Source organism: Triticum dicoccoides, chromosome 2B (assembly GCF_002162155.2).
Source record: "Triticum dicoccoides isolate Atlit2015 ecotype Zavitan chromosome 2B, WEW_v2.0, whole genome shotgun sequence".
Lineage (NCBI taxonomy): Eukaryota > Viridiplantae > Streptophyta > Magnoliopsida > Poales > Poaceae > Triticum > Triticum dicoccoides.
In genome coordinates this window covers 704,738,997-704,751,380 of record NC_041383.1, presented here as the reverse complement: position 1 = coordinate 704,751,380, position 12,384 = coordinate 704,738,997, and the positions used below count along the sequence as shown (strand labels likewise).

Below are 12,384 nucleotides of genomic sequence, written 5' to 3'. Positions count from 1 at the left end.
ACCAAGAATCAAGGGAGAACAATAACATGACTATACCAATGTAAATATATATTCTGAAGTTGAAATGTAGATGCCCCAATACAATGACTGAAATCTCAAATTTGGTATAATCAACCTTACACAGACTAAGTACAAAATACTGATCACATGATCATTTAATTTCTAGACAAACGAGACTAGCCGTTCAAGACACAGGATACCTTATCTAAAATATCCTTCATGAGCAAAGGGCAGCTTGCCATCAGATGCTTGAATCCATCCGTTGCCATGATATCTCCTAGCCTGTTTTGTGAGGTCATGAACCCAATGCAAGCTTCTTTGAGATCTCTACAGTGGTGCTGCTCTGCCAGAACCAACGTGGTTGCGACCGTTTCCAGGTCGATGCTGTCACGCAGCCTTCCTTCGCAGATAACTCTTAGCCTGTCCAACCTGTATCGATCTGCCGCAACCAGCAAATGCTGCATGTTTGCAGTTTTACCTTCTGTGCTGTCCCAATCATCTAGTATAGAATCTGTGTATATAAAGTGAAGAAGCGCCTCGAAGATTGGTGGCTCGATGTCGTCAATCGTGATGCTTTCTGTTGCCTTCTCAGTCATTGGACCAAAGAGCTCCGCCTTGAAGACCGGAGACCGTGCAGCTAACAAGTATCTGTGGGCACTGAACAACTGCCCAGATACACTGAATTTCACATCTGCTCCTTGTCCATCCTTCCACATCTGCTGGAAATGGTCTTGCAGATTTGGCCGCGGAACCACGAAAAGGTTCCTCTTGAGTTCTGTTCGCGGTTCTTTTATCACGGTAAGAACACAACGTATGGTGAAGTAACCACCTGTGGCATCCGACGATGATTTCAGCAGCCTCGATTTCTCGACGAATTTAGAAAAGCCAAAATCATCAATTGGCGAAGAGAAGGTATGCTCCAACGAGCCGAAGCTTGTTACTAGGACTTTGCCCTCCTTTTCCAACATGTTCAAGGTGAACTTGGTCCTGACACCTTTCGGTTGGCTGGAACAATACAAAAACGCTGAAGCATTACCGGCACACTCGGCATTATTGCCATCTGGGTAGAACCTGATAGTCCAATCGTGGCCACCAACGCTGAAGATGCATGAGCTGATGTATTTGCCAACACCCATGCCGGCGAGCAGCGAGTAACAGGCTACCTCGAAATTGTGGGTGGCAGTTAAGCTCTCCGTGAAGCATCTGGACGAGGTCTCTGATAGGCTGTGGCCATGGTTAGCGATAGCGGTGGAGTTTTTTGCCATGGCCCCAAAGAGATGGAGAAACGATGAGAGGACGATGGGTGTTGATCTTGGTACGGTCGTGGGGACGTCTCTTTCTCGAGAATCACGGGATATTATTTCCCTTTCTTAGCATCCCTGATTACAGTGGCGAAGCTGATCAGAAGAAACTGGGCCGGCCAGACTAAAGAACAGCACGACCATTTTTTGAAATTCTGAATGTGAAACCTATCCTGCAATCTGTAAAATGTAAAGAACAATTAAGCAGTCAATTGAGTCGAACAATTAGGCTGTCTACTGAAGCAATTGTAATCAAATCAATCCTTCTCTGAGTGTGAGTGGCCTTGCCTGCGGCTACCAACATTGCAATTTGTATAAGATGTAAGGAACAATCGAGTGAAAAATCAGGCTATAAATTATCAAATGGCTAACTAGGAATTTGGGGAATACCTGCGTACGTGTTCCCAATCTGATGTCTTGCACAGGGGCAGCTTCGTTGGGGGGAGGAGAGCAGTCGTACGAGAAGGAGCGCAAAGGGCAGTGAGCCGGCACGACGGCGCGGCCGGGAGGATGTCGCCGATTGCTCGCTTTGAAGGCGACCCTACCTCCTGGAGGATCCGCTGCTACACAGATAATTGGATCAATCGTGCCCTGCTTGGTTAGAGGGCCGCAGGTGGGCTGGGCTCATAGGTAAAAATGAAGACCATGCAATTCCTGGGCGGGCCGTACACCAGTTTGGTCTCAAGAAAGAGCACCCCCTCTACATAATTAATGGCCCCTAAAAAAACTGATTAATGATTACCAGCACAAATGCCCGTGCATTGCAACAGAAGACATTGTTACGAGTCTCATGCCTTGACTTATTTCCGTTCGTCCTATTATCCTCTTCCCTGTCCGCCATTAACATCTCCTCCACACACTTCTGTATCTCGGCCCTCGATGCCTTGGCCCCCACTGTCCTCCTTCTCGTTTCTAGTGGCGACATTAGCCGGCGAGGTGTAGTGGCGCGGCATGCCATGCGTGGCGGTGCCTGGGGCACATCAGTGTTCGTGGCGACGGCGGCATCGCGGTTGTTGTGGCGTGCATAACTGTGGCGCAACACGACGTGCATGCTTGGCGGCGCCCGACAGCTACGGCGTGGTGGTGACGGTCTAGCGTGAAGGCGCCCAACAGTAGCCATGACGTGGCATGGTGGAGGCACAGCAACGACCCGACGCGGCGCATCATGAAGTTTCAGGTGGTTATCCGTCCATAAGAAAGCTTTTTTCTGTAAACACGCGAGACGGAAATGATGATTATAGAGGATTCTATAATTTAAAATTCAGATTTACAGAGCAGTTGTTGGAGTTTTTTTAAGGGTACGGGAGCTATTGTAGTTGCTCTAACAACATAATCATGGATCAAATCCAATTTCGTTACTAAAGCACCGTCTATTAAGAGAAGTTTGTTACATCTGTTCGTTTTTATTATCTTCCATTGATTTATCTTAAATTTTATGTGCGCAAAATCCTATCCCTTTCCTTCGGTATTAGGGAAACTATTTTTTTTCATTTGGTAATGGTAAACTAAAAGCGTAGTACCACTTCAAAATTTGAGCATTTTTTGGTTAAGTTTAAGAAAGTGTTTTTTCTACATCAAGGGACATTGCACCCACCAATGGCAACATAGAATAAAATCTGAAACTTTGTGGCTTTGATTATAACCAAATGTTTTATTTCTTGCTAAATTTGGTGGCCAAATGACATGGAGTCCTATACAAATTTTTTTTTTTGCTCAAAGTATGTGCACTTTTTGAGTAGAAATCTGTACTGCGTTTGTATGGAGATCATTTCATGCTATTTGTCCACCAAACTTTGCAAGCACGTAAAACATTTGTTTATAATCACTGTCACGAAGCTTAAGATTTTTTTGCTATTTGTTTGGATTTTACTGTTCATCATGGGAGCAATGAATTTGGGTGTGGTCATCACTTTTCCAATATCCTTCATGAGCATACCGATGTGTATTGTCGTACTTTTTTTTTGAAGAAAAATTCCCGATCTATACATTTTTTTTGAAGAAAAACTCCCGATCTATACATCAGCTATAAAGGTAGTACAAAGAACATCAAAAATAAAAATTATATCCAGGTCCATAGACCACCTAGCGACCACTACAAGCACTGAAGCGAGCCGAAGGCGCGCCGCTGTCATAACTCCTCCATCACCGGCGTCGGGCAAAGCTTTTTGTAGTAGACAGTCGGGAAATAGGCCCTACAGGACCAGCGCACCAGAACAACAATCGCTATCGATGAAGAGAAGTATAGATTGGAAGGACCCAACTTGTAGACACAGGAACACAGACGAACGAAGACTGGATCCATGTGGATCCATCGAAAGCTAACGCCGACCGAATCCCATGAGATCTGCCGAGACAAATCTCCACACGCCCTCCGGTGATGCTAGAAGCACCGCCGGGACACAAACCCTAACAAAACTTTTTTTTCAAAAACAGAACCCTCCCGCCGACAAGGCCCAAGATCCACTGCGCCTTCATGGCCCTAAGGCTAGAGAAGACGAGGCAGACCGACACCGGCGCCGGCGGGATGCACTCAAAACACTAGCAGTAGGTGCCTTATGCTCGTGCGAACGTGTCGTAGTATATATAGAAGTGATTATACTTATATACCAAGAAAGGTAGAACAATAACATGATTCTAGCTGAAGTTGAAATGTAGATAAGCGAACACAATGATTGAAATCTAAAAATCGGTATAATCATCTACTTAGTACTCCCTCCGTTCCTAAATATTTGTCTTTTTAGAGATTTCAACAAGTGACCACATACGAAGCAAAATGAGTGAATCAACACTCTAAAATATGTCTATATACATCCGTATGTGGTAGTTCATTTGAATCTCTAAAAAGACAAATATTTAGGAACGGAGGGAGTACTACATACTGGTGACATGATCATTTAATTTCTAGACAAACGAGACTTTCCATTCAAGACACAGGACACCTTGTCTAAAATATCCTTCGTGAGCAAAGGGCAGCTTGCCATCAGATGCTTGAATCCATCCGTTGCCACGATATTTCCTAGCCTGTTTTGTGAGGTCATGAACTCAATGCAGGCTTTTTTGAGATCGCCGCAATGGTGCTGCTCCGCCAGAACCAGCGTGGTCGCGACTGTTTCCACACCGATGCTGTCACACAGCCTGCTTTCGCACATAATTCTCAGCCTCTCCAATCCGTATCGATCCGCCGCAACAAGCAAGTGCTGCATTTTTTCAGTTTCATCTTTGTTGTCCCCATCATCTAGGACGGAATCTGTGTATATGAAGTGAAGAAGCGCCTCGAAGATTGGTGGCTCGATGTCGTAGATCTTGATGTTCTCTGTCGCGCTCTCCTTCATAGGCCCAAAGAGCTCCGCCTTGAAGACGGGAGACCGTGCAGCTAAAAAGCATCTGTGAGCGCTGAACAACTGGCCAGATACACTGAATGTCACATCTGCTCCTTGTCCTTCCTTCCACATCTGCTGGAGATGGCTTTGCAGGCTTGGCTGCGAAACCACAAGAAGGTTCCTCTTGACCTCGGTCCGTGGTTCTCTTATCACGGTAAGAACACACCGTATAATGAAGTAGCCATTGTTTGCCTTGGACGACGATGATTTCAGCAGCCTTGATTTCTCGACAAATTTAGGATAACCGTAATCATAACTCGGCGGAGAGAAGGTGTGGTTTACCGAACCGTGTCTGGTTAGCACTTTGCCCTCTTTTTTCAGCATGTTCAAGGTGAACTTAGCCCTCACACCTTCCTGCTGGCTGACACAATACAAAAAGGCTGAAGTCTTACCGGCATACTTGACCGATTCACCATCTGGGTAGAATTGGATAGTCCAGTCGTAGCCACCGACGCTGAAGACGCACGAGCTGATGTACTTGCCGACGCCCAAGCCGTGGAGCAGCGGGTAACTGGCCACTTCGAAATCGTGGACTCCGGTGAAGCTCTCCGTGGAGCATATGGACGATGTTGCCGGTGGGATGTGGCCATGATTAACGACGGCCGTGGAGTTGTTGGCCTTGGCCATGGCAAAGATGAGAGAAGCTACGACGTCCCAGCTGATCTATTTATCGACGATGGACCTTAATTACCTTGTTTCCTTAATAACGACTTCTATCTATCTCCGGTTATAAAAATCATAAGTTGGAAACAAATCAAATCCGAGTAGTACATGTATATAGTCATCCAATCCAAGTCGATTTAGGCAATTCGATCGACTGAAGACGGAGCGGAGTAAATCATCCTGCTGCTATAAGATGCTCCGGCGTGCTGTCCCTGCCATGGTCAGTGGTGCAGCTCGGCTTGGTCGCCGGGCCTGCCACACTCGTCGTCTTCGCCGGCGTCATGTACTACATCTCCGTGCTCCTCACCGACTGCTACCGCAGCGATGGCGCCATAGCCGGGAAGAGGAACTACACCTACTAGCTAGTTAGGTACACGTGCATTGCACGCATGAGATTTGGCAACCAAATTATGAATAAATACCACACTATAGCATGTAACCTTTGAGTCATATATGCATGATGTAGATGTTCGTTTAATTTTTATAGTTCATCTCATTCAAAATCAATTAGTTTTATAAAAAAATTAATCTATTTTAATATTTATGGAATTGTGTGTTGTAAAGCATAAAGTAAAAATAAATAATGGCAATTCATTTAAAAAAAAAGTTTGAGCAATTATGATACGGAAGATTCTAGAACAAATGAGAAGTGCTTGTGTTTTAAGGTTTGTGCATTATGCTTAAGTTTAACCATGGAGTCTTCTAGATTGTACATGTGGCAGAATCTGGTGGAATGTAGATGATATCCAACGGCCATTAGTGCTCGGATTTGCGATCTCTGCACTGTCGGATTGGCTTCATCCAACGATCATCTTTCAAAGTTATTCGCACACTATATAGGGGTATAGATATCGAGGCCGTCGAGTCCTACACTCCTACTGGTTCTGCGGCATCTGCCAGTACGTCAATCTTGTCGGAAACGTAATCGGGTACACCACCACGGCGTCGACCAGCGCCGCCGCTGTGTACAAGGCCAACTGCTTCCACAACAGCGGCCACTCCGTCGACTGCGGCGTGTACACCACCATGTACATGGTCCTCTTCGGTATCTCCAATGTCGTCTTCTCCCAGCTCCCCAGCCTCCAGGAGATGGCGTGGCTGTCCATTCTGGCCGCGGTCCTGTCCTTCTCCTACTCCACGATCGGCGTTGGCCTCTCCTTGGCGCAGACCATATCAGGCCCTACCAGCAAGGCGACCATGGGTGGCACCGTAATTGGGGAGTAGACGTTGCAAGTTCGACCATGGGTGCCACTGCAAGCGCTCGGCAACATCGCATTCGCCTACTCATAACTCCATGGTCCTTATAGAAATCCAGGACACAGTGAAGGCGCCTCCGGCCGAGAACAAGGCGATGAGGAAGGCGAACCTCATGGGGGTCTCCACCATGTTCGGCTTCTACTAGCCCTTCTAGCTCATCGACTTCGCGAACGTCTGCATCGTCGTGCACCTCGCCGACACCTACCAGGTTTACTGCCAGCCCATCTACACCGCCGTGGAGAGCTGGGCTACGGCACGGTGGCCATACTCGGACTTCGTCGTCCGCCAGTACCATCCCTTCGGCGTCGGCAGGTTCAGCTTCAGTATTTTCAGGCTGGTTTGGAGTACAGCATTCATCGTCGTGACACGGTCCTTGCCATCTTGCTGGCCTTCTTCAACGACATCCGACATCCTTGACCTCCTCGGCACGCTCGGGTTCTGGCCGCTCACCGTATACTTCCCTGTGGAGATGCACATCCGGTAAAGCAAAGTGAAAAGGTCCTCCTGGAAGTGGGTGGCGCTACAGGGCCTGAGCTTCGTGTGTTTCGCGGCGACGGTGGGCGGGACTCTGGCGTCCGTGCAGGGGATCACCCGATCCCTCAAAAACTATGTGCCGTTCTAGATAGCTTGGTTAAGTGAATATATTCATTAACTTCTGTTTGTGAAAGCTTTTAATCTGGAAAAGCTTCTTGTTTTGTGCATTTCTGTGTTTGGTTGAAGCATTTGCAAAAACCGGAAACAAAAATGATACTCTATTTACCTTTTTAGGAATCACGAAGGAGGATTGCATGTCTAATACTAATAAGAGATATAAAAAAGTTCACAACTAGTAGAGCCAAAAGACGACAGGACCAAGGAGCACTACAAGATACCGTACCGCAAACAAACCTACCACACACCTAGCTAGGCAATAGAAACAAGATTTGTTGTTGTCAAATACTCCCTCAGTTCCAAAATAGATGACTCAACTTTGTACTAACTTTAGTACAAAATTGAGTCATCTATTTTGGAACGGAGGGAGTAGTACCAAAGAGGAATGTCATGAATGAGCCAAGATTTCTAGAGAAAAGGAGACCTGAGACAAGTTTTCTTGCTATCAAATACTAGGAGTTATTATGCCATGAAGTAGTAACCAAACTGATACGGTAAAAAACTAAAAATAACATCAAAATGCAAACACAAATCGTCACAATATCATGGTAGCACGTACAAGCTGAAACATTTTTAACTGAACATGGATTGAAATTTAGCAATCTGCAAAATTAGTTGCACATATGATACCTTTACCTCTTATAAGAACTAGCCACCACGGGACACCATGTCCAGTAACTCCTTCATGACCAAAGGACAACTTGCTACCAAATGCTTAAATCCGTCAGTTGCCATAACAGCTTGTAGAACATTCCTTGGAGCCATAAACTCGACGCAAGCTTCTTTGAGATCCTTGCAGTGGTGTTGCTCTGCTAAAACCAATGTTGTTGCAACAGTCTCCACGTCAATGCACTCAGACAATTTACTTTCACACATCACATTTAACCTATCCAAACCATATCGATCCGAGGCAACTAGCAGATGCTGCAGTTTTGCAATTTCACCTTCTTTGTGGTGCTCATTGACTATCAGGGAATCTGTGTATATGAAGTGAAGAAGAGCCTCGAAGATTTCAGGGTCGATGTCATCAATTTTGATGCAGTGTGTTTCCTTCTCCTTCATCGGACCCAAGAGCTCCGCCTTGAAAACCAGAGACCGTGCAGCCAACAAGCATCTGTGAGCTTTGAACAATTCGCCACCCACACTGAATGTCACATCTGCTCCTTGTCCATCCTTCCACATTTGGCAGAGCTGGTCTTGCAGATTCGGCTGCGGAACGACAACAGTGTTCCTCTTAACCTCGGTGCGAGGTTCTTTTATCACGGTGAGAACACAGCGTATAATGAAGAAGCCATTGTTGGCTTGCAACAATGATTTCAGTTTCGTTTTCGCAACGAATCTGAAGTAGCCCCAATATGACTTTGCTGAGGAAAAGACATGATCTATCTCATCACATGTAGTTAATTGTGCCTCGCCATCTTTCTCTAGCATGTTTAAGGTCAACTTAGTCCTGACATTACGAGTGTCATTCTGTTGGATGACACGGTCAAGAAAGACTGATGTGTAGTCAGCGTAGTCTGCCATCCTCCCATCCGGGTAGAAATTGATAAACCACTCAAAGCCAGCCACGCTGAAGTAGCTTGAGCGAACATGCTTGCCGACGCCGATGCCATCCAGCAACCGGTAATTGGCCACCTCAAAATCATGCACCGCAGTGACACTCTCCGTCAAGCATGTGGACGATGTCTTGGGTAGCTGGCCATGGTTAACTTCAGAGGTGGATTTGTTGGCCATGGTGAACAAAAACGCAGCGGGTGTTGCGGGCTTGCAAGCAGACAGGACTTCCTCTGAACAAAAAATCAGTTTACAAGCTAGCAGATATGGGCCTTGAACTGAGAGATCAACAGGTTTCAACCGGCGAAATCGGACCTTGAACGAAACACAGCCCAGATTTGAATCTGGTAACAATGAGATGTCAACACCAAGCACGCCACCATTTGGTTAACGCATAGCAGCTTCCCATCTACAAAAGTTGACGAAAATTCAAATCGGGAAAAAATTTAAGATCTGAACCAAGCCTACCAAACACTAAAGATGGTTCACGACGAACGGGCAGCGGCGCACCGTGGTAGAAAAGGCGACGGAGCTGCGGGAGGGCGGCACGCCGAGGAAAAAGACTCGACAGACGAGGACGCGACGGGCAATCCACGGCAACGTCGCCAGGAGAGGACGCAATCGGCGGCGAGCACGCAGTTGGTGGAGGCTGAGAGGAAGAAACCCCAGCCGCTGCCGTCCCTTGGAGGCGTGTCGACTAGAGGCGCACCGGACGGGCTGAGAGAGTCTACAAAGAAACGAGCTTTTAGTGAAACCGGCCCATGAGAAACTGCGCTCGCGGTCCAGTCCCGAGTGGGCTTCAATTTTTCCATCCTACATGCCGACAACTCGAGTAGCTCCGGATTCGGCGATTCCTATTTGGCGCTTAAGCGCCCATTCACAAACGGGCGCCTGCAGGCGCGGCTTGTTGGGCTCGGCCCAGTTTGGGCTATTCCTTTTTCTGTTAAAAAAGAAAAAATGACCGCGCTGTAAAGGATTTGAACCTGCGCCCTCCTCCTCGAGGGCTTGCTGCTGTAACCAGCTGTAACCACCACGCCGACAAGGGCAGTTGTGCTAACAATCTAACTATTCTACTTTTATTCGATCCTTTTTCCTTTTTCTTTTTTCCATTTCCGTTTTTCCTTTTTTGGTTTCTGTTTTTTCTTTTTCTTCTGTTTCCTTGACCGATGAATTGTCCTTCATCCCCAAGTACGTGAACTTTTTTGAATTCGTTGAACCATTTTTTCAAATTGATGAACTTTTTTTCACAATCCATGAACTTTTTTTGAATTTTGATGAACTTTTTCCAAATTGGATGAACTTTTTTTTCAATTTTGATGAACTATTTTCAATTTTGATGAACTTTTTTCAAAACAGATGAACTTTTTTCAGAATCTATGAACTTTTTTCAAATCTGATGGACTTTGTTTCAAATTCAATGAACTTTGTTCAATATCAATGAACGTTTTCCAAAAATCGATGAACCTTTTTGAAAGAGATGAACTTTTTTCAAATGCATGAACTTTTTCTTTACATTTGTAAACTTGTTTTTATTTCGTAAGAAATAGGAAAACTGGGTGGTTTTTCAGCAAAAAAAAGGGGAAAAAAACTGGCTCCTAGCGAGCGTTCGAGCCAGCGACGGATCTAGCGATGGAATTCGTTTCCCCGAGCGATCGAGCGAGCGAGCGTGCTCATGGGCCGGCCCATGGCAGCGACAGTGCGAGCGCCAGCTCCTTAGCGGGCGCCTGCAGCGCTGACTAGGGGCTCCCTCCGGATTCATCTAAAAAAAGTAGCTCCGGATTGTCTAAAAAAAAGAGTAGCTCCGGATCAGAAGCCCGAGAGAAAAATGGCTAGCACCCATCAAGAATGCGCATTTCTCAAAAACACACACACACACACACACCAATAATGCGCCATGATGGTCGTGCCAGACCGCTCCTCCTTCTCCTGATTGCTGACCCTTCGAGAGAGAACCATCTGCATTTGCCTTTATCCAACCTTCAGCGAGACCACACACCAAGGTGCGGGATCAAGCAGTGGTGATGACCTTGGGGTCCCTCATGGATCGTTTTCCATTCTTCTGCCAACTAAAGCACCTATCAGTGATGAGTTTTTGTTCATCAATTCTTTTCCTATTTCTGGCGTTCTTCCTGGCGATCCACAACTCATACAGAGCCCTCAGAGTTAATTCTTTATCCTCTTCTGATGCACGCCCTAGCTAGTCCATGAACCATGATTGTATGTTGCTTGGGGTTTCAATGTCATCAGGTATACAGGCTAGCGGAGCCCCGACCGCACCCCCTTGATATCTTCCAGTTTTTTTGAGTGAGGGCATCTTTAAAACCGGTGGACGATCATCTCCTCCCTACAGCACGCCACGGAGAAGACCCCAGGATTGATCATGCAACACCGAATCTCCTATCCCACCGTCTGCCCATCAAAATGATTCGCCAACAGTGGATCTTCACTTTACCCAAAACGTTTATACTCCACAGGCCCAACCAGCTCCTATGGTTAATCACCATAGGAGCCTGAGAGGACGACAAAGCTTTCAAAGACAAGGACAAGTGAGACGCTAACTAGATATAGAAGACATCGTTCTTTGTGCAACTCCATGCTCCTTCCTACTTCTGCCAACAAGAACTAGCTTGATATCGCATGCATTACTCTCTTTGAACACCATGTCGAGTTTCTCTTCATCCTATCCCAATCCTTGGCTGTTCAGGAGGTCGGCCACACAAGTAATATGATCATGGTAGTAGCACCCAGCGGTACTAAGCTTTTAGATCAGGGAATCCATTTGTCATGCATGATATTTATTTGTGATCCATCTCCGATGCGCCAAATACAGTTGTGGCTAAGTAAATCTCGACCACACATTAAACTCCACCAAGTGTACGAGCATCCCAGTGGACACGTCACCGACATGATGTCGGAATCTCTAAACTATCTTGCTTTGAGAATCCGAGCACATAGAGGGTTAGGAACCAAAATAATTCTCCAAACTTGTTTTGCTAAGAGGGCTTGGTTGAAGACTTCAAAATTAAACCCCAACCATCCTTCATACTTTCTTTTGCACATTTTGTCCCATGCCACCCAATGGACCTTGTACTCGCCATCAGCTGCTCCCCGCCAGAATTTTGAAGAGATAGATTTTAAGTTCCCGCACATTTTCTTGGAGGGCTAGATGCAACTAATAATATATGCAGGCGTTGCTCTATGAAATTCACACTTTTTGACTCTCAATCCAAGTACTTTCTTCACTGCCTTTGACAAGCCTTGTCCCTTCCACCCAGAGACCCTTGCCCTAGAACTTTCTCTCACATGCTTAAAGAAACCATCCCTTGACTTCCCCACCACCGTCGGTAGGCCCAAATACCATTCAAACAAAGCAGCCGAATCAATGCCTATCACATGCTTAAGATGATCCTTCATGTTCTCGTATCTCTTCCCAAAGAAAATAGAGGAATTCTGAAGATTCACTTGTGACCTGACGCTTCTTTTTTGTACACATGATATTCCTCAGTTTAATTCATTATCGGCAGACGCTTCCAAGAAAACAATGGTATCATCAGCAAATAGGAGATGGGTCAAATGGG

The 12,384-nt window shown here is 46.1% G+C and overlaps 3 protein-coding genes and 1 pseudogene across 3 annotated transcripts; 1 reads left to right on the top strand and 3 right to left on the bottom strand.

The window, feature by feature from the left end:
- Positions 1–83: 83 nt before the first annotated feature.
- On the bottom strand, positions 84–1,806 carry LOC119368405 (BTB/POZ and MATH domain-containing protein 2-like). Its single transcript, XM_037633679.1, has 2 exons — positions 1,692–1,806; positions 84–1,481 (listed from the first exon to the last, which is right to left on the bottom strand). Exon 2 carries the CDS (start codon positions 1,263–1,265, stop codon positions 177–179), a length of 1,089 nt encoding a protein of 362 aa, XP_037489576.1. The 5' UTR covers positions 1,266–1,481; positions 1,692–1,806; the 3' UTR covers positions 84–176.
- Positions 1,807–4,195: 2,389 nt separating this feature from the next.
- Positions 4,196–5,308, bottom strand: LOC119368404 (BTB/POZ and MATH domain-containing protein 2-like). The gene has a single exon (XM_037633677.1). The coding sequence runs from the start codon at positions 5,306–5,308 to the stop codon at positions 4,196–4,198; it is 1,113 nt and encodes a 370-aa protein (XP_037489574.1).
- Positions 5,309–5,357: 49 nt separating this feature from the next.
- On the top strand, positions 5,358–7,223 carry LOC119361189 (annotated as a pseudogene).
- A 524-nt stretch (positions 7,224–7,747) lies between these two features.
- On the bottom strand, positions 7,748–9,459 carry LOC119368403 (BTB/POZ and MATH domain-containing protein 2-like). Its single transcript, XM_037633676.1, has 2 exons — positions 9,317–9,459; positions 7,748–9,215 (listed from the first exon to the last, which is right to left on the bottom strand). The coding sequence occupies exon 2, from the start codon at positions 8,984–8,986 to the stop codon at positions 7,901–7,903; it is 1,086 nt and encodes a 361-aa protein (XP_037489573.1). The 5' UTR covers positions 8,987–9,215; positions 9,317–9,459; the 3' UTR covers positions 7,748–7,900.
- Between the last annotated feature and the right edge of the window lie 2,925 nt (positions 9,460–12,384).